The 20644-nt window shown below is 36.0% G+C and overlaps 1 protein-coding gene across 2 annotated transcripts in view; it reads left to right on the forward strand.

Moving 5' to 3' along the window:
• Positions 1-20644, forward strand: part of LOC138170531 (gamma-1-syntrophin-like) — a 704758-nt gene that overhangs the window by 627991 nt on the left and 56123 nt on the right. For both annotated transcript variants that reach the window (XM_069099921.1, XM_069099922.1), the window contains one exon: positions 2224-2277. In XM_069099921.1, the coding sequence (XP_068956022.1) occupies positions 2251-2277 (27 nt within the window). In that variant the 5' untranslated portion in view covers positions 2224-2250. The remainder of the gene's footprint in view (positions 1-2223; positions 2278-20644) is intronic.

Here is a 20644-nt window from a genome sequence, read left to right on the forward strand (position 1 = left end):
CAGCATTTGAAGTCAAACTATGACTTATTTATCACAGATTCCATTCTCCTCAGCCTTCTCCCTCCCTGCTTTTCTTTTTTGAAAATCATGAGAGCATTTCTATTTCTCCTATCCTACAAAGTCTATCCCATTATGCATTATCTTGCAAAGATCATTAAGAGTGGCTAGGCCCATCATCTATTGCTTAAGTGAACTCAATGCCCAAGGCTGTAGACTATCCATGTCTGGTGTTTTAAATCTCTTTTATTGTTATTCTCTGCAGTCAAATGTTAAAAGTTTATGGACACAGATTTCTTTTCCTTTGTATTTTTATCTTCACTGTCTATAATGCCTGGCATATTATAGGGATTTAAAAATATATATAAGTTGATGATTCATGGATTTTTTTTTTACTTTCTCTAGACATCCCTTCAGAGTCAACTCCATGTTACTGTCTAACATTTCTCCCTTAATAGATATCCTTAAGCCTCAGGCTTTCTTTACATAGGTATGATAATGACATCAATGCCTCTTCATTGGGCATTGAGCTCATGTGTAAAACCAAACTACATTTTTATGGAAGTGATTCACATATACCTTTACCCCTATATGAAATCTCTGGGGCTTTAGTTCCTTAGAACCAATTTGACTTCTTATTAGAATTGTTTATGCACAGTTTCGAGGATTTTCAATATCTCTTTCATGTTATCCAGTAATGGAAGGCTTCTGGGTGATATACTGGATGGAGAAAAGGAAGTGGAGTCTGGAAGATCTAAGTTTGAATCCAGCCTCAAAGATGATCTGTATGCATTACCCTGGGCAAATCACTTAAACTCTATCTACTTCAGTTTTCTGATCTGTAAAGTCAGAATAATAATGGCACCTACCTTTAGGGAAGTTTTGAGGATAAAATGGAATATTTGTGAAGTACTCTGAAAATCTTAAAGTGTCACATAAAAGATGGATAATGGGAAAGGATGTACATATTTTTTTAATGAAAGTAAATGACCATCAATAAAAGATATTATTCCTTTTCCCGCAACCACCAATAATTTATCAGTTCCATGAAAATACTGAGACAGTTTTCAGCCTATTTCAGTTATATCCCCTATATGATACATTAACCAATCTAGTGGTATAAAAGAGAGCAAATAAGTATAGCATTATTTATTGTCATAAATGTCATGTGTTTTCTATTTTGAAATTAAGCATTTATTTTGTTTTGACATCTTTTTCTAAATTATTATACTTTGTCTCAATGGCATTTCGTAGTAACAGTATAGCACTATTCTATGACAATAACTTAATCCATTAAATTTACCTTTTAACTAAAACAAAGATATTTACACCTGCACTTTATAGAAGCTTAAGTGTACCTTGAGAATTGTTTAGGCCTAAATATGTCATTTCAGTAATTGTGGGATTCACTTGTGTAAAACCAGTGGCCTTCTACCTAATCCTATTTGAGGTAATTTCCTCTACTTCACTACAGAGAAATTTCTGAAAATTAACCTCCTTGATAAATGGTTTGTTTTCTCTGAGCAGTAATGTTTGTGAATGAAATCTCAAGTCTAAGGAGAAAATTATTCATGCATGCATCTTTTTAATTAGAAGAAAAAAGATTAGTCAACCTTTTGCAAGAGATAACCATATGAAAAGGAACTTTTAATTACTCTTTTGAAGGTTTTTTTTTCCCTGTTGCAAACATGACTTTCCAAATAAATGTCAGAAATAAGCTAGCACTTGTAAGAAGAGGTTAATCATAGAGTAGGTCATATCTGAATGCTTGATGGAGTGAAGAGGGGGGTGCAAATGCACTTTCTTAATCACAGTGAATAAAATCAGGATGTTTATACTTTATACAAGCCAGGAATTAGGGTCTGTTTTTCCCTTATTCCTCTCACTTTATTACACTGTTGGAATCCTTGATACTTGTATAGTCAGAAACACAATTTGCTGAGAAGGCCATGACATTTGTTTTTATAATTTTACAACCCTATGAGTTTTCTCCCATGTTCCCATTAATGCTGTTTTTTTTTTCTTCTGGCTTTTCAGAGAGGGGAAGGTAGGGAAATTGGGGTTGTGACTTGCCCAAGGTCACATGACTAGTTTTGTGTTAAGTGTCTGGGGTTGGATTTGAACTCAGGTCCTCCTGACTCCAGGGCCAATGCTCTATTCACTGCTCCACCTAGCCACCCCTACTAATGCTGAATTTAATGTCATATTATGTCTCTATCTCTTTAGATGATACCCTTTACTGTGCCATAGCACATGGATTTCAGGACTAGCTGTGAAGAGGTAGGTGAAGAGTTTCTGTTCTGCTTGTGGTGTTGTTGCTGTTTTGTTCACTCTACCCCCAAACCTCCCTCAAGAAAAATACAAGCCAGCATTATTTCAACTTATATTTGCATGACTGGAGCCATAGCAAGTTTGAATATGGACTAAGGAGTTAGCGCTTTAAACCATTGAAGTAATACTCCCTTCCTGCCATTGTGGAAAAAACAAAGTTTGCACAGGCAACCATGTCTCTTCAACATGAACTTTATCAATCTGACAGTTGATTTGACTGAATTATTCCCCTCACATGTCCTAAAATTATAACCTATAAAATGATTCTGAAAAGCTATTCTTTTCAAGCAGATGGCAATAATATTATTTAAACATAAATACACTGTCAGGATGGACTTCTAGTCTTTATAGATCCTTTTCAGTGGATTTATGAGATAACATAGACAAAAATCATAAAGGATGAAGTACAAAGGAGTTGTAATCTGTATCAATAGAATACCCATAGAGACATAGCCATAGACACTACAAAGCATTAAATAATAGGATATCAGTGGGGTTTCCTTTATTGAGAGTCAGCCTAGTATAGTGGAATCATGGTAAAAACACTTGACTAGAAATCAAGCACGTCCTGTTTTCAATTCCTATCTAGTTGTGCAACCTTTAGCGGGTCACTTAACTTCATTTTCCTCATCTTATACTTTGCATAATTTCATAGGAATGCCCTTTATAAACTTGTTATGTAATTGTGGACTATTAACATTTATTGCTGAAATTAATTTTTGATATTACATCTTAAAGAGATGTCATCTTTCAGATTACTAGTAGAAAATTGAGAGTACTTGTTGCATTAATGCTTCTTTCCTTCAGTCAATAAACATTTATTGTGTGTCTATGTCTAAAGTACCATGCTAGTCCCTGACAGAGAAACACAGATAAATAAAACTTAGTTCATTTCCTAAAGTTTCCAGTAGTCTATAATAGAGCCAAGTTTAGGGAATTGAGCCTTACCCTCTTAATAACTATTCTTTTAAAAGAAGAAATTCATTATTAATATTTTATGACGAATTCAGAAAAATTTCTTATTGTTCAGTGGAAAATGAAATCTGTATAAGCAAAGACAAATACAATTAGTCTTTGTTCTACATTCTTAAATTTTATACCACAAATATAATGTACTTAAGTAAAAAGAAATTTCCTGATGAGGAGGCAGCCAAATTTATGAAAAATTTATGAAAATTTTCAATTTTTACATAAATGAATTTTGCTTCATCTATTGGAGATTAAAAGAAAGATGAAGATGAAGAGATTGACATGAAAAAAGAAAGGTCCAGATAATAATGCTAGAAGAAAATGTAAAAAAATTTTAAATGAAATTAAAGTGCAAATGAATCTGTAATTTATATATTTATAAGAGCTTAATCTTTTAAGGCATTGATTAAAATGTTTTCCTTATTTCATTATTATTTTCTGAAAAATCAATAATCTACATAACATTGGATATTAATCTCACATTTTAATTTCACTACAATTTAGAATTGTGATATAATATTTTTTCCTTAAAGTGAAATCTTAACCTCATATATGAAGAATCCTTGGAAATTTAATAATTATTAGTTTAAAAGAGAAATACCATATTTCATATTGGAGAAAAGGGGTGAGATCAAAATTTTTCTGAAAAGAAATTATATCTCATATTTTTTAAAAACTCATATAAATTGAATCTTTGTATGAGAGAGACATAGAGAGACAGAAACTGGTTCTGTTTATAGTTTTATTTTATATACCTACATTCAAAAATTTTCCTTCTAAGAAATCCAAAAAGCCAAAAAAAAATTTCTTCCTGGAACATAGAATATATTATAGTGACTTCATTAGTACTTAACTTCAATTACAGTATATTTTTGTTATACATTAATTTAAATGAAATTAAATTTAACAAAGGTTTATTTACTAACCCCTGTGAGAAAGACACTGCTAGGGACACAAAGATTAAAAATAGCATAATATCCTCATAATTTACCAGAAGTAGAGGAGATTAGCATAATATAAAATATGATGAAGAATAAAATGTGATAGGTGATGAACTTGCAAGACAAAATGCCTGTGGAAAATTTGAGGAGAGAGAAATAACTTTCAATTGGTTCATGGAGGCTTCATAAGGAGGAAGTGTCACCTGAGATGATTTTAAGGAAAAGAAAGTTTTCAACAGGTTCAGTGAAGCCACTGTATTCAATCATGGAAAATGGCTGCCTCAAATATTTTGAAGCAGAAAGGTCCAGAATAAAATTGGGTAATAGTATAGTCTAGTTAGTCTGGTACACAGAGTATGTCCAATGTATCAATGTGAAATAAGGCTGGAAAATTAGGTTAGAGTCATATGACAAAATGCTGTAATTGCCCCAAAAGCTAGGCTAAGAAGGTAGTATGTCATCTGAAAGGCAATAGGAAGTCACTGAAGACATTTCATCAGGGAGTAATACGGTCAATTCTATGTCCTAGGAAGATTATTTTGAGAGTTTTATGAAGGATAGAATGTAGTGGCTGGGACACTAGTTAGGGGACCATAATATTCTAGCTGAGATAGAAATAAAATACTGAACTAAGACAGTAACATTGTAAAGATTATCTCACTTTTCTGTTTTTATCTCGATCACCCAGTACAGTGTCCATAACATAGCACATGCTTAATACTTACTGATCAATAAGAAGGTATGCATGAGATGTTGTGGTAGTAGCATCAACAAAGCCTCCAATCTAGTTGTCTGAGTCAGTGAAATACCATAACCAGTTTATGACAGGAACAGAACTTCTGATCTAAGTCCTCAGTGTTCTTTTTACTCATCACAGTGCTGGAGATGTTTTTGCTTCTAAACATATGGTAGACATGACCTTAATTAATTTATTTTATCTTTGCATTGACTAGGTTATATTGACTAGGCTATTCTAAGTCTGGTTGATTGCTTACTTCCATCTTCCATTGTGAAAAATCAAATTTCCTTTGGAAAATATTTATTTAATGGCTTCTATGTGTAAGTCACAGGGTTATGCATTGTGTGGGATGTAAAAGAGAATCAGGCACATTTCCTGCCCAACAAGAAACTTATAATTCAACTATAAATGAAAGAAAAGGAGGAAAAGAAAGATTTCAACAGGTTCAGCCAAGTGAACTTGATAGTTATTTTCTTTCAACAAACATCCATTGAGTGCTTACTATATGAAAGTTGCTACCATCAGTTCTTTGGAATTTGATTTAAATAACACTAAAATCAACAATAAAAGAGCTGTCATGAAGCTATATAAGGTTAATTATCTAATAAATATTTTGGGCTATTAGAGCTATCATTTCTGAGGAGGGAGAGAACACAGTAGACTGAAGTGGCTTGTAAAGGATTCAGGGGGAATGTGAACTGAAGGATAGGCAAATATTTAGCTATATAGAGAGGAGAGAGAGGGAGATCTAGGTAAGGGATCAGCAGGCATGAAGTCAGTAATGAAATATAAATCTGATTTTATGTGTCTTGCATGAAATTAACTTCAATGTACTCATGTTGTTTTTAGTATTCTACAATGTATGAAATGTCATACTCATTAAAGTTGTTAGATTTCATGGTTGAAAAATTCTATATTCTGAATTAGAAGTAAACATGTTAATTTTTATAGCTGACACTATAGTGCATGATTACTTAACAGTACTTGTTATGGATTGTGCTTCAGTTATTATTGAGACTATTTTTAATTTCACTTCTTACAGCTTATCCAAACATTTGGATTTCTTTTGATAGTTTTGTTCTTGGCCTGAATGTGATATATGGTGACAATTCGAAAATTTCTATCCAAAATATGCCTTTCATTTTGTTGAAAGACTAGGAATATTGAAATATTGGTCAGGAAAACTGCACTGAAATACGACTATGGTATAGTAGATAGCCATCTTCAAAGTCTGGAAGACACACATTGTGGCTTTGTGACCCTGAAAAGTCATGTAAACTTTCAGTATCCCGGGCAACTCTTTAAGACTGTAAGTGGCAGAACAAGGGTTTTTTCTTCATTGATAAAGGGAGTTTTCTCACCTGGACATCCCCATACTAACAAACTCACAAGATTAAAAAAAAACATTCTACATAGGATTTTTTTTAATGGCATCAGTATACTATTAAAAGTATAGTTTTTTTTTAATCTCTACATTTCTTTTCCTATATATTCCAATGATATCCATATAATTTTAGGAGGTCTACTGGAAGTTCCACTCACATTTGATAAATACCACCCCTCACCCCCAAGCGCCTGTGGAAGGACATAAGAAGAGGCACACATAAGATAAGAGAGCATAAACATTTTGGTATCTCATCTTTTGGAGAAAATATTCATTCTGATGTGAGCACAGATTTATCGAGATATTAAAGTATATTTTAAATGGCACACTTTAAAAAATACAATTTGAAGTGCTTATTTAGCCCCAAAGTCTTTGATCATCTGCCCCATGGTAAATAGCAGAGACTGATATGTTCATGTGAGTCATGCAAAATTCATAGACATAGTTATATTTCTTTAATTTATAAAATATCTTTCAGATTGTTTTAAAACCTATTTATCTTAATTCAACTCAAACAGCTATTTATTCAGTACTAATAAATGCAGTTAAAGAACTATTTAACTATAGTCAAAGTATTGGGGCAGGAACTATATAAGATTGAATGACACTATATACCAAGTCAAGTGAACAAATATTTATTAAGTACTACTCTGAAAGAAAGGTAAAAATAGTCCCTGCTCCTTAAAAGCTCACAGTCCAATGGAGGAAACAATATGCAAACAGTTATACACAAATAAGATATATACTGGACAATTTGGAGGTTGTTTCAGAAGAAAGATACTAACTTCCAAGTATTTCTGAGTAAAGGAAAAAAATGACCTCTTCATATCCTGATATACAGCAGTTAATATATATGGAAAATAATAATTGAAAACTAAAGATATACTTCAGTGGAAGAGGTGGTATTTATCAAGATTTGCAATGCCAAACAGTAATTCTTTGTACTACTTTGATCTTAGGTGGAAGTGATGTAGGATCAGTCCTATATATAAGATTAAGAAGTAGTAAAATGATGTCTTTGATTTCTCTTACTTCCAGTCCTTCCTCCCACACCCAACTCCACTCCTTAGAAATCTGCTCATTATTAAAAAATTTACCCACCTTTGTACCAAGATACAAAGGCTGACTGAGTGGGTAAAAATCTCAGCTGGGAAGAATCTAAGATTATTCCTATAGGTCTAGAGTGATTATCAGGGGAAACCTTACACTTTCCTCAAGTGACCATGAGCTTTGCTTTTAGAAGAATGATAAATATGGTGTAGTTTGAAGGATATTGGTCTGAGAGACAGAAAGGCCTGGAGTCTACTTCCTGATCTTCAATTAACTAGCTGTGTAAGCTTGGCACAGTGTTGTAAATTCAAATGGTCTTGATTTCCTTGAGTGTAAATAAAAAGAAAGGACAGCTAGATGGCAGAGGGGATAAAGTAACAGGCCTAGAGTTCGAAAGACTCATCTTTATGAGTTCAAATTTAGTCTCAAACACTTCCTAATTTTGTGACCCTGGGTAAGTCGCTGTAAAGTAATGCCAAAAGAAGGCAACTTCCCAGGTTCAAAATACCAGCATAGGTGCTCTCTATTTTATTCAGTAACAAACCCAGAACAGAGAAGATCAAAAAATGACATCATTCAAAATACAGCATTTACTAAGTGTGATTAAATAATCTCCAAGTACTACCCCACCCCAGGACCTTCCAATCATTCAATCAATTACAAAGTCCCTATTCTAAATACTTCTCCACCCCTAGGCTATACCTTCATTTGGTCCACCACAAAGCCCCTCTTCTCAAATGGAGATTAGTTTCCAAACATAAGTAAACTACCTTCATTTGTCAATCACAGAGCACAATAAGGTCAAAAGTTCCCCACCCCCAGGATCACAATTGAATCTACCCCAGAGTTACATCAAGTTTAAACACAGCACTTAATACCCAAATGGAGGTCTTTTCTTCATCTTGACACGAGGCAAGTTCTCAGCAATCTTAGTTCCTGGGGAGACAAGGCTTAGCAAGGCCATAAGATACATTGCCAGTCCCTTCATGAATTTATCCTCTGTCTGTAGAACAGTCCTAGAACCCCTGAACACATTAGCAAAGCCCTCTCCCAGGATTTCTGTAAACATACAACAAGAAAATCCTTCTTCAGGGCTTCTGAACCAACAGAAAGGCTCCCAGACCCCTGCAACAACAGCACTGTCCTTCACCAGTGGACAGTATTCATTCTGTCTGCAGGACAGTCTCCAGACCCCTGCAACAACAGTACTGTCCCTCACCAGTGGACAGTATTCACTCTCTGTCTGCAGGACAGTCTCAGGCCTTCTTAACCAAATGCCAGGTTCCAGGACTTCTTCAACAGGACAGTCTTTCACCAGTGGACAAATCTGGCAAAATAACATCAAAACAGACAAACAAAGTACCAGCAAAACAGCCATGTCTCCTCAGTCCTTGGCAGCTCAGGGGGCAGGTCTCAAAAGTCCAGGGCAATTCAAAGCGGCCACCAGCAATCCTCTTAGTCTCTCCCTCTCTCCACGAGGTGCTGCTTCCAAAAAAGATCTTCCGCCTCTCTCTAGTGTCTCTCCAAATCTACATCACCAGCTCCTCCCACTTCAGGACTTTCTTTTCACATCAACAAGCCCATCCCACAGGTGGGATTAACAAACTCTGGGTTTTAACACAATCAATTTGAAAACCAAGACAATACAGGGGAATCTTTAATTGCCATTATTATCACAGTCGCTTAACTATGTTTGCTTTAGTTATGCAGAAGTAAATGGCAAACTATTCCAGTATCTTTATTAAGAAAATCCCAAATGGGTCCAAGAAAGAATTGGATAAAACTAAAAAAAAAATAACTGGACAATAAATAATAAGAAGAACAGTTTGGAATTGATGAATTCCAACACCCTACTTCCTGTATTCTCATGTTTGTGGCAGAAGTATCTGGAGACATTTTTCACAATTATGACTACAGTTATGTCATCTCTATATACTGACAAATATATGTCTTCTGACCTGCATCTCCAACTTTTATAAGCATTTCTGTTGTGTATATTCTGCCAGCAAACTCTACATTCCCCAAGCAGAGCTAAATTTCATTCCCAAAAGTATATTCTTCTTTCTCACTTATTTCTGATAGTGATAACACCACACACTCAGTTTTGCATATGCAAAAACTGAGTGTTATTCTTGTATTTTTTTCTCCTTTACCTTAAGTTCTGGTTCACCTAAAATCCTATTCAGTGCAGCTAAGTGGCTCCGTGGATAGAGTACTGTGCCTGGAATGAGAAAAACTTGAGTTTAAATACTTCCTCAGACTTTTATGAGCTATATGACCCTGGGCAAATCACTTGACTTTTGATTGTTTTGGGCTCCTCAGCAAAACTAGAATGATATTAGTAAACATCTCCCAGGGTTTTTGTGAGGATAAAATGATGCAATATTTGTAAAGTATTTTGCAAATCTTAAAGTACTATCTAAATGCAAGTTATTCATTAGTATTTTCTTTGCTATTCCCATTGTTACAAACACACATCTTTATATTTAGACTGAATTTTCTAGATTAATTCCAGATTTTCTCAGCTCCATTCTCTCCCTTTCAATCCATCCTTTACATCACTGCCAAACTAAGTTTCTTTATACGTAAATCTGACTATGTTTCTCCTCTGCTTGAACATCTTCAGAGGTTACTTATATCCTTTTAATTCAAGTTCAAAATCTATTTCCTGGAACTTCGAGTGCCAAGATGGTGGAGTGAGAAAGGAACTCTCTGAAGCCCTTCTAAATTCCCCTTCAAAAAACTAGAATAATACCTCAGAAATGATCTAGGAGCAGGAAAGCAACTTAACAGCCTGGTAAGAAAGGCCCATCTCACTGGGGTGGGAGAAAGATTAGGTCCAAGAACAGCAGAAGCAGCCAGCTTCATGGCAGGGGTTTGCAAAAAGGCTCCAAGCCTGGAGCTTGTGAAGCCACTGAAGCCCCATTCTACCGCAAACCAGCAACACCCTAGGCAAGTGAGAAGTAAGTGCAGAGTGGGAAGGGACCACCCCAGTGATGCCCCCTCCAGCACAAGCCAAGGGGTAGGTCTTGACCCCATTGCTGAACTGTAGTAAAGTCCCACCTTGGGGCTGGCCAACAGCCAGATCCTATCCCTGGGGCCTACTCCAGAGAGTTCTTCTTTCCAAATCCACCCAGAAGCATGCTCCCACCCCTAGGACAGACTAGCAACAAGATCCCTCCCCCAGGACCAGTCATGAGAAAGATTCCATTTCCATAGCAACCCAGGAGCAAGGCCCCCACCCCTGGAGCAGGCCAGAATCTAAACTCCACACACAGGGGAGTCCAAGAGGGAGGCCCTGCCACCTAGTACAAGCCAAAAGGGAAGCCCACCCTCCAGAAAAATCAAGCAACTAAGCCCTGAAGTCCAGTGAAAACCAACAGTAAGACCCAGAGCCCCAGCATAAAAGTTTGGGATAGTATGGAACCAGAGTCCAACTTTCACATAGGAACACAAAGTCATTAAAAAAAAGGCAGAAAAAAATGAGCAAAAAAAAGAGCTTCATTACAGAAAGTAACTATGGTGATAGGGATGATTGAGGCATAAACTTAGAAGAGGACAATACTGTCAAAATAGTTACATGTGAAGTTGCAAAGAAAAATGCATTTTGTTTTTAGCCTAAAAAAGAATTCCTGGAAGAGTTTAAGAGGTTTTTAAAAAGCAAATTAGGGAAGTAGAAGAAAAATTGCAAAAACAGAGTAATGCAAGAGAATCATGGGGGGAAAAAAGAGACAGTAACGTGGGAAAAGATACACAGAAATTTACTGAGGAAAATAATTCCCTAAAAAAGAGAATTGGCTAAGAGGGAATAGAAGTTCAAAAGCTCGCTGAAGAAAATAATGCCTTAAAAATTAGAATAAACAGTGAAAACTAAAGACTCTATGAGACATCAAGAAATCATATGATTATCTCAAAAGATGCAGAAAAAACCTTTGAAAAAATGCAGTTCCTATTCTGAATAAAAACACTAGAGAGCATAGGAATAAGTGGAGTTTACCTTAAAATGGTAAGTAATATTTTTCTAAAACCATCAGTGAGCATTATCTTTAACAGGGAAAAGCTAGAGGCTTTCCAAATACAATCAGAGGTAAAGAAAGGATGCACATTATCGCGTCTATTATTTAATATTATACTAGAAATGTTAGCTATAGCAATACAAGAAGAAAAAAAACTTGAAGGAATTAGAATAGGTAATGAGGAAATAAAATTATCACTCTTTGCAGATGATATGGTCTTATACTTAGAAATTCCTAGAGAATCAACTAAAAATCTATTTGAAATTATTAACAACTTTAGCAAAGTTGTAGCATTTAATAAAACCTGTATAAATCATCAGCATTTCTGTATATTGTCAACAAAGTCCAACAGCAAGAGACAGGTGAAGAAGTTCCATTTATAATAAATGTAGACAGTATAAAATATTGGTACTCTACTTGCTAAGACAAACCTGGGAACTTTATAAGTACAACTATGAAACACTTTTCACACAAATTAAGTCAGATCTCAACAATGAGAAAAATGTTAATTGCACATGGATAGGCCCAGCCAATATAATAAAAATGATTTCTAATTTCTAATTCTAACCAAATCAATCTATTTATTCAGTGCCATACCAATCAAACTGCCAAAAATTATTTTATAGAACTAGAAAAATAATAATAAAATTCATCTGGAAGAACAAAACTAAAGTATATCAAGAGAATCAATGGGAAAAATACAAAAATAGGTGGTCCAACCTTATCAGATCTCAAAATGCATTATAAACCAGTAATCATCCAAACAATCTGGTATTGGCTAAGAAATAGAATGGTAGATTAGTAGAACAGATTAGGTAAAAATCACATTGTGGTAAATGACCACAGTAATCTAGCATATGATAAACCCAGAGACCTAAACTTTTGGAACAAAAACTCATTATTTGACAAAAAACTGCTGGGAAAACTAACAGCAAGGCGGAAACTATGTATAGACCGACATTTCACACTGTATACCAAGATAAGGCCAAAATGGGTCCATGATTTATATATAAAGGGTGATACCATAAGGAAATTGAGAGAACATGAAATAATTATATGTCAGATTTATAGATAAGGGAAGAAAAATTTAGGAGCAAAGAATATATAGAGAACATTATGAAATATAAAAATTCATTATTTTGATTATATAAAGTTAAAAGATTTTGCACAACCAGAACTAATGCAATCAAAATTATAAGGAAAGTAGAAAGCTGAGAAATAATTTTTAAAGCCAGTGTCTCTGATAAAGGCCTCATTTTTCAAATATATAGAGGATTTAGTCAAATTTATAAAAATGCAAGTCATTTCCCAGTCGATAAATGGTCAAAAGATATGAACAGGCAGTTTGGGGGTGGGGGTGGGGCTGGAGGGGGGGATGGGTGCTCTATCTCATTCTGTTTTATTTTATTTTTAAGTAAATTTCTTTATTTTTTAGTTTTCAGCATTCACTTCTATAAGTTTTAAATTTTCTCCTCCTATCTTCTCTCCCCCCTCCCCAACATACATGCAATCAGAGAATCTACATATACATTCTTATTAAACATATTTTCAAATTAGTCATGTTGTACAGAAGAATTAGAAAAATGGAAGGAACCAAAAGAAAGAAAAAAAAAAACAACAAAGCAAAACAACAACAACAAAAATAGTTTGCTGAGCTCTGCATCCAGACTCCATAGTTACTTCTGTAGATGTGGATGGTATTTTCCATCATAAGTCCTTTGGAATTGTTTTGGGTCCTTGCATTACTGAGAGGGGTTAAGTCTATCAAAGTCAGTCGTTGCACACTGCGGCTGCTACTGTGTGCCATGTTCTTCTGGTTCTGCTTACTTCACTCAGCATCAGTTCATATAAGTCTTTCTGGTTTTTTTGTGAAGTCTGCCTATGAACAGGTATTTTTAAGACAAAAGAAATAAAAGCTATCTATAGCCATATTTTTTTTAAAAAGCACTAAATCACTATTGATTAGAGAAATGAAAACTGAAACAATTGTGGGGCACCACTTCATATCTATCAGACTGGCTAATATGACAAAACAAGAAAATGTTGGATGTTGGAGAGGATGTGGGGAAACTTGGTGGAGTTGTGAACTGATCTAACCATTCTGGAGAGAAATTTGGAAATATGCCCAAAGAGCTATATAACAGTCACACCTGGTGATCAAGCATCACCACTACTAGATCTTACATCCCAAAGACATCCAAAAAATTTTTTAAAAGGCAAAAGGACGTATTTGTACAAAAAAATTTAGTAGCTCTTTTTGTGGTGGTTAAGAACTGGAAATCAAAGGGATGCCCGTCAATTGGGGAATAGCTAAATAAGCTATGAAGTATGATTGTAATGGAATATTATTGTGCTATAATAAAAGATAGGCAGGATGAATTCAGAAAAATCTGGAAAGACATGAAATCATGCATAATGAAGTGAACAGAACTAGGAGAATGTTGTACATGGTAAATCAATATTTTTCTGTGAAGAATTATGAATGAAAACTATTCTCAGCAATACAATGATCCAAGATAATCCCAAAGGACTAATGATGAAGGACACTATGTATTTCCAGAGAAAGAACTGAATATAGACTGAAGCATGTTATTTTTCAATTTCTTTCATTTTTCCTTTTATTTGAGTCTTCCTGTGCAAAATGACTAACATGGAAATATTTTACATAATTACACATATATATTCTTTATCTGATTGCTTACCATCTCAGGGAGGGGGAAAGAGATAGAGAGAGAAGGATAGAATTTGAAACTTAAAACTTTAAACAAACATTTTGAAAAATTGAAAAAAATATCTTTTGCCTGATATTCAAAGCCCTTTGCAATGAGGAGCCATGTACCCTCACCCCTCCAACAACCCCAATTTCTAGTTTTATTTCTTTTTATTCCCTCAATCAATTTTATTCTACAGTCAAACAGGACTATGATACTCCATCCCACCACCACCCCAAATGTGCTCTGTATTTTCTTGCCTCCCTTTCTTTGATCTTGATTTTGCTTATCCCTAGAAAGTTTGATTCTACCTTTGGAAACCCTGTAGATCATCTTGCAAACCCCATTCCCTACCCCAATGCAATGATTCCTTATCCCTATCTCCCTCAACCTACCAACTCAAAGTTTCAACCACTCACTGCTGATCCCTTTCACTGTGCCCTCTGGAATGCCTGTTCTATGGAAAACAAACTTTGCTTTATCCAAATCTTTTTTTTCTTTCCCACTCCTCCCATCTGTTAGTTACTAATGAAACTTGGTTCCCTCCATATAATATAACCTCCTCAATAAACAATTATTAAGATCCTACTATGTTCCATTCACAGTGCTAAGCACTGGAATCCCTAGCCCCCTTGTTTATTGCCAGTTACACCCTGCCAGGTCTCAGCCTTGGAGCATTTACACCATTTTCCACCCCTACTAAACACATGTTTCTGAATAAAAGTGGAGAAAATCACTTAGCCTTTCTTACTGAGTACACTATAAATTTATATTATACAATCTCAACTGGGCCCTCTCTGCTGCTAGGCATTCCTAATATATCTCCCTTATCAACTCACTATCTCACTCAACACAATGGTCCTACTACAAATTTTCATCCTTCCTCAAACCTCCCACCTCTCCCCCACCCCCACACTCTCTGTTTCAATCATTGACTCAAATTTTACCTGAAAAAAATTTTTAAATGCCTCTTTTCCCTTCTTTCTCATGTCCTATCACTCAGATGCCATCTGCAACTATCTCTTTCTTCACACCAGTCTTACACAATGCGTTGGTCTTATTCTTTATCAAGTCTTACCTGTCTGTCTGTTCAAGAAATGTCATTCCATCCCATCTCCTCCAAAAGATTGCCGACTCTGTCATCCTCACCCTATCATTTATTTAAATATCTTCCTGTCTACTTGTTCATTTCCTATTGCTTACAAAAATGCCCATGTCTCCCCCATCCTGACAAACCTTCACTTGTTTTTTTCTATCCCCATTATCATCTGATGTCTCTTCTGCCTTCTATGCCTAAACTCGAAAAAAGCATATACAAATCTCTCTATACCCTCTTCTTAAACCCTAAAAATCCAGATTCTAAACTTATCATTTCCCTTTTTTTTACTTTATCAAATGCTTTACTAACTTCTAGTTTACATCATTCTTTTCAGAAGATTTTGAGTTACATATTTTCTCCCCGTTTTTCCCCTACCCATCGACCCAAAATAGTGATTCCCCTGGATATACCCTCCTCCAATCTGCTCTCTCCCATATCTTCCCCCATTGCCCTTCTGATTTTCCAGTAGGGCACAGAGGATATCTATGCCCCACTGCCTGTATATCTTATTTCCCAGTTACATGTAAAATAATATTAATAATAGTGTATATATATATATAAATATATACACTATACATATACATATATATATTAAATATTTTATTTCAAAATTTTGAATTCCAGATTCATTCTCTTCCTCCCTTGTCACCCACCATTACTGGGAAGATAAACAATTCAATATAGGTTATATATGTGCAGCTATAAACATTTCCACAGTGGATATATTATAGAAGACTGACTATATTTCCCTCCATTCTATCCCACCTCTCACTTGTTCTGTTCTCTACTTTGATCCTGTCCCTTTTCAAAAGCAGGTGCTTCCAACTTTCCTCCCTGCAGCCTACCTCACTTCCTTCATCCTCCCTTAATTTACTTCCCCCATACTCTCCTATAGGGTGAGATACCATATTTAGTGTGTATGTCATTCCCTCCCTAAGCCAAATTCAATGAGAATAAGTTTGACCCATTCCTTTTTCCCTTCCTGTTCTTCCCCTCCATTGTAACAGTTTCCCCTTCCCTCTTTTTATGAGATAATTTACCCTATTCTGTCTTTCCCCATCTCCTGTCAATATATTCCTCTCTCACCTCTCAATGTCACCTTTTAAGTAATATATATATTACTTACATACATATCTATTCCCTTCAACTATTCTCGTACTGAGAAAAGTTTCATAAGTTACAATGATCATTTTTCCATGTAGGAATGTAAATAGTTCAAATTTGATAAATTCCTTATGATTTATATTCCCTGTTTACCTTTTCACGCTTCTCTTGTTTCTTGTATCTGAATGTTAAATTTTCTATTCAACTCTGGTTTTTTTTTTCATCAAGAATGCTTAAAAATACTTCATTCTATTGAATGACCATATTTTCCCCTGAAACATGATACTCAGTTTTGCGGGGTAGGTGATTCTTGGTTTCAAGCCCAGCTCTTTTGACCTCAGGAATATCATGTTGCAAGCTCTTCAATTGCTCAGTGTAGAAGCAGCCAGATCCTGCGTTGTCTTGATTGTGTTTCCACAGTATTCAAATGGTTTCTTCCTGTCTTCTTGTAATATTTTCTCCTTGATCTGGGAACTCCAGAACAGGGCTACAATATTCCTAGGAGTTTTCTTTTTGGGATCTTTTTCAGGAGGTGATCAGTGGATTCTTTCAACCTCTATTTTGCCCTTTGGTTCTAAAATATCACAGCAATTTTCCTTGAGAATTTCTTGAAAGTTGATTTCTAGGTTCTTTTTTTTTTTGATCATGGGTTTCAGGTAGTCCAAAAATTTTTTAATTATCTCCCCTGGATATATTTTTCAGGTCAGTCTTTTTTTCCAATGAGATATTTCACATTGCCTTCTATTTTTTCATTTGCTTGGATCTGTTTAATAGTATCTTGATTTCTCATAAAATCACTAGATTCCATTTGCTCCAGTCTAATTCTGAAGGAATGATTCTCTTCAGTGAGCTTTTGAGATTCTTTTTCCATCTGGCAAATTCAACATTTTAAGGCATTCTTTTTCTTCATTGCCTTTTTGAGCCTCTTTTGCCATACATGTGTATTATTCTCATTTCTCTTCCCAATTTTTCCTCCACTTCTTTTATTTGGTTTTCAAAATCCTTCTTAAGCTCTTCTATGGCCTGTGACCATTTCATATTTTTTTGCAAGATTTTGGTGTAAGAATTCTGACTTCATTTTCCTCCTCCTGCTCCATGCTTTGATCCCTTTTGTCCCCAAAATAGGAGTGTAATGTTGGATTGCTCAGCTTGCTTTGCTTCCTTTGCTTGCTCATGTTGCCACTCAATTACTTGATTTTGGGGCTTTTTGCCACAGTAGGACTCTGCTTCCAGAGAAGTGAGCTTTGTCCCAAATTGCTGGGGTTTTCTCATCTTCTGCAGCTGTTAATTGGGTGCCCTCTCTGGGCTTCCACAGGCTCTGGCAAGCTGTTTACACATGCAAGGACCTCCACCCTAGACAGCAATCCAGATCCAAGGAGGTTAAAGCATGAGCAATTACCCCTTAGACTGGTCGCTTGATCCCCCTACAATCTGCAAGCCAGGAGCTGAAGCTGTCAATTGGCTGTGGCTGCATGGCTGAGGCTCCTCAGCCACTTCTCACCCCAGGGGCAAAGGCCAGATCACACTCCCAAACTACCAGATCCCAAAGTCCACACTGCACTGACCTCTCACTTTGTCCTTAGCATCTATGTGTGATAATTCTGGAAACCGCCACAGCTGCTGGTGATCTGAAGTCCATCCAACCAGTGGCTTGTTGTCACCGCCCTGAGGCTAAAACCTTGGGCTTGCGTGGGACTGGGCTCAGCTCCCAGAGCGCTGTGCTGGCCCCTTCCTGCAGGTCTTCTGGACTGTCCTCAGCAGGAGGTTATCTTCTCTCGGTCATTTTGTGGGTTCTGTAGCTCCAAAGTTGGTCTAGAGGGGCAGCTATATGGCCCAGTGTATAGAACACCAGCCCTGGAGTCAGGAAGACCTGAGGTCAAATCCAGCCTCAGACACTCAACACAACCAAAACTAGTCATGTGACCTTGGGCAAGTCACTTAACCCCTCCAATTGCCCTCCAAAAAGCAAAAAAAAAAAAATAAAAAAAAAACCAACAATAAAAAAACAAACCAAAACAAAAAACAAAGTTTGTTTGAAGTCATTTTTTACATGAATTGGAGGCCGTGGAAGCCAGAGCTGTACAGAAGTCTTGTTCCTACTCTGCCATCTTGACTCTCCCCACTTTTACTGTTCTCTCCCAAGTTACTGATGATCTCTTAGTTGCCAAATCCAATGGCCTTTCCTCAGTCCTCATTATCCTTGACTTCTCTGCAGCCTTTGACACTGTTGATCACTTTCTTGATACTATCTTCTTTCTAAGCTTTTGGGACACTGCTCTCTCCTGGTTCTTTTCTTACCTGACTGATCCTTTTCAGTCTGCTTTGCTGTACTATGCTCCATATTCTACCCTCTAATAGAACCTGAGGGTTCTGTCCTGGGCCTTCTTCTCTTTTCCCTCTAAATTACTTCACTTGTTGAAGTATCCTAGCCCAGCCTCTCTACCAGTCTCCTCCATCTCACATCTTTCAAACATCTCAAGCTTGATATCCAGTAGATATCTAAAACACAAGTCTAAAATTGACCTTGTTCCACCCACCCCCACTTATTTAACTCTCCCCTGCTCCTGCCTTTCCTATTACTGTGGAAGGCAACACCATCCTTCCATTCCCCTCAGGTTCAAAACTTAGGAATTATCCCTGATTTCTCCCTATCTCTCACCACCACCCCAAAACCCCTAATTTTCAAACTATTGTCAAGGACTGTAAATTTTACCTTTGAATTATTTCTTAAATATTCCCCTTCTCTCCTCTGACACTGCCAAAACTCTGGTGCTGGCCCTCATCATCTCACACCTGAACTATTGCCATAACTTGCTGGTGGGTCTGCCTGCTTCTGGTCTGTCCCCACTCAATTCCACCTTCCATTTAGTCACTCAAAGACTTTTCATAGAACTCAAATCCAATGATGTCACACACTCACACACAATAAAGACTAATGACTCCCTATCACCTTTAGGATAAAATACAAAATATTCTGTTGGCACTCAAAATCCTTCATAATCTAGCTCTCCCCTATCTTTTCAATCTTCTTACACTTTACTCCTTTACACTTGCTCTTTGATCTAGTCACACTTGCCTTCTGGCTGTTTCACAAACAACATATTCCATGTCTTATATCCAGGCATTTTCTCTGCCTAATCTCTAGGCATAGAATGCATTTCCTCCTCAATTTCCCTAATGACTTCCTTGGCTTCCTTTTAAGTCCTAATGAAAATCCCATCTATTATATGAAGCCTCTACCAGCCCTTAATTCTAGTGTCTTCCCTCTGTTAATTATTTCTAATTCATTATATGTGTGTGTATATATAGATATATATTACTCACATACATATACATATATACATATATGTGCATGTGTATATGTTTATATGACATATTTACATTTTGCCTTATTAGATTATAAGATCCTTGAGGTCAGTGACTGTCTTTTGTTTCTTTTTGTATGTCCAGTGCTTAGTAGAGTGCCTGGAACATAATAGGCACTTAGTGAACATCTATTGATTGATTTATTGATTGATTTTGGCATTGAATTCATATCCTTCTTTGAAACTTTAACTTAAATCTTGACTCCTCTTTGAAGACTTACCTGAGCCTTCCAGTAATAAAAACTTTTGGTATCAAAACTTGTGCATCCCCTTGTTTTATGTATCACTAATGTTCTCATCATATATTAGTGTGTTGTACACTTATTTGTCTTTGTTTCTTACTCCTTTTCTACACAATAAACTCCATGAGAGTAAAGACAACTTATTTAAACACTGCATCTCTGAGTATCTAATACAGTGTCCTGAACATAGTAATACTTAATGTAAGCTTTTGACTTACACTATGGTAAGTTCACCCTTCCCCATTTCCTCTTAGATCCCTTTAGATTAGACAACATTCATTATTTCAATGAACATTTTTAAGGACCTACTAAACACAAATTATTCTGCTAGGTGCTGGAAATACAGAAATAGGGAAAAAATAACATGTTTGCTCTCCTCAGAGAGCTTATATTTCAATAGGAGGATGAGACACTTCCAAGTACTTAGTAGTACTTAAAATACAAAGTTGTTAAGCATTTGAAAGTAAGTTGTTGTTATAAAAAAGAGTGCATATGAAAATTTTTTAAAAATAACGTGATTTAAGGGGGGCAGAGTGACAGGAAGGGAGAAAGAGACAGAGACAGAGAAAGAGAGAGAGACAGAGAGAGAGACAGAGACAGAGAGAGACAGAGAGAGAGACAGAGAAACAAAGAGACAGAGAGAGACAGAGACAGACAGACAGAGATAGAGAATAAGAGAGAATATCTGGGTATTCC

The sequence above is a fragment of the Petaurus breviceps genome, unplaced genomic scaffold (genome assembly GCF_028583685.1).
Source record: "Petaurus breviceps papuanus isolate PSGF00001 unplaced genomic scaffold, PetGlider_PUasm1.0 38, whole genome shotgun sequence".
Classification (NCBI taxonomy): domain Eukaryota; kingdom Metazoa; phylum Chordata; class Mammalia; order Diprotodontia; family Petauridae; genus Petaurus; species Petaurus breviceps.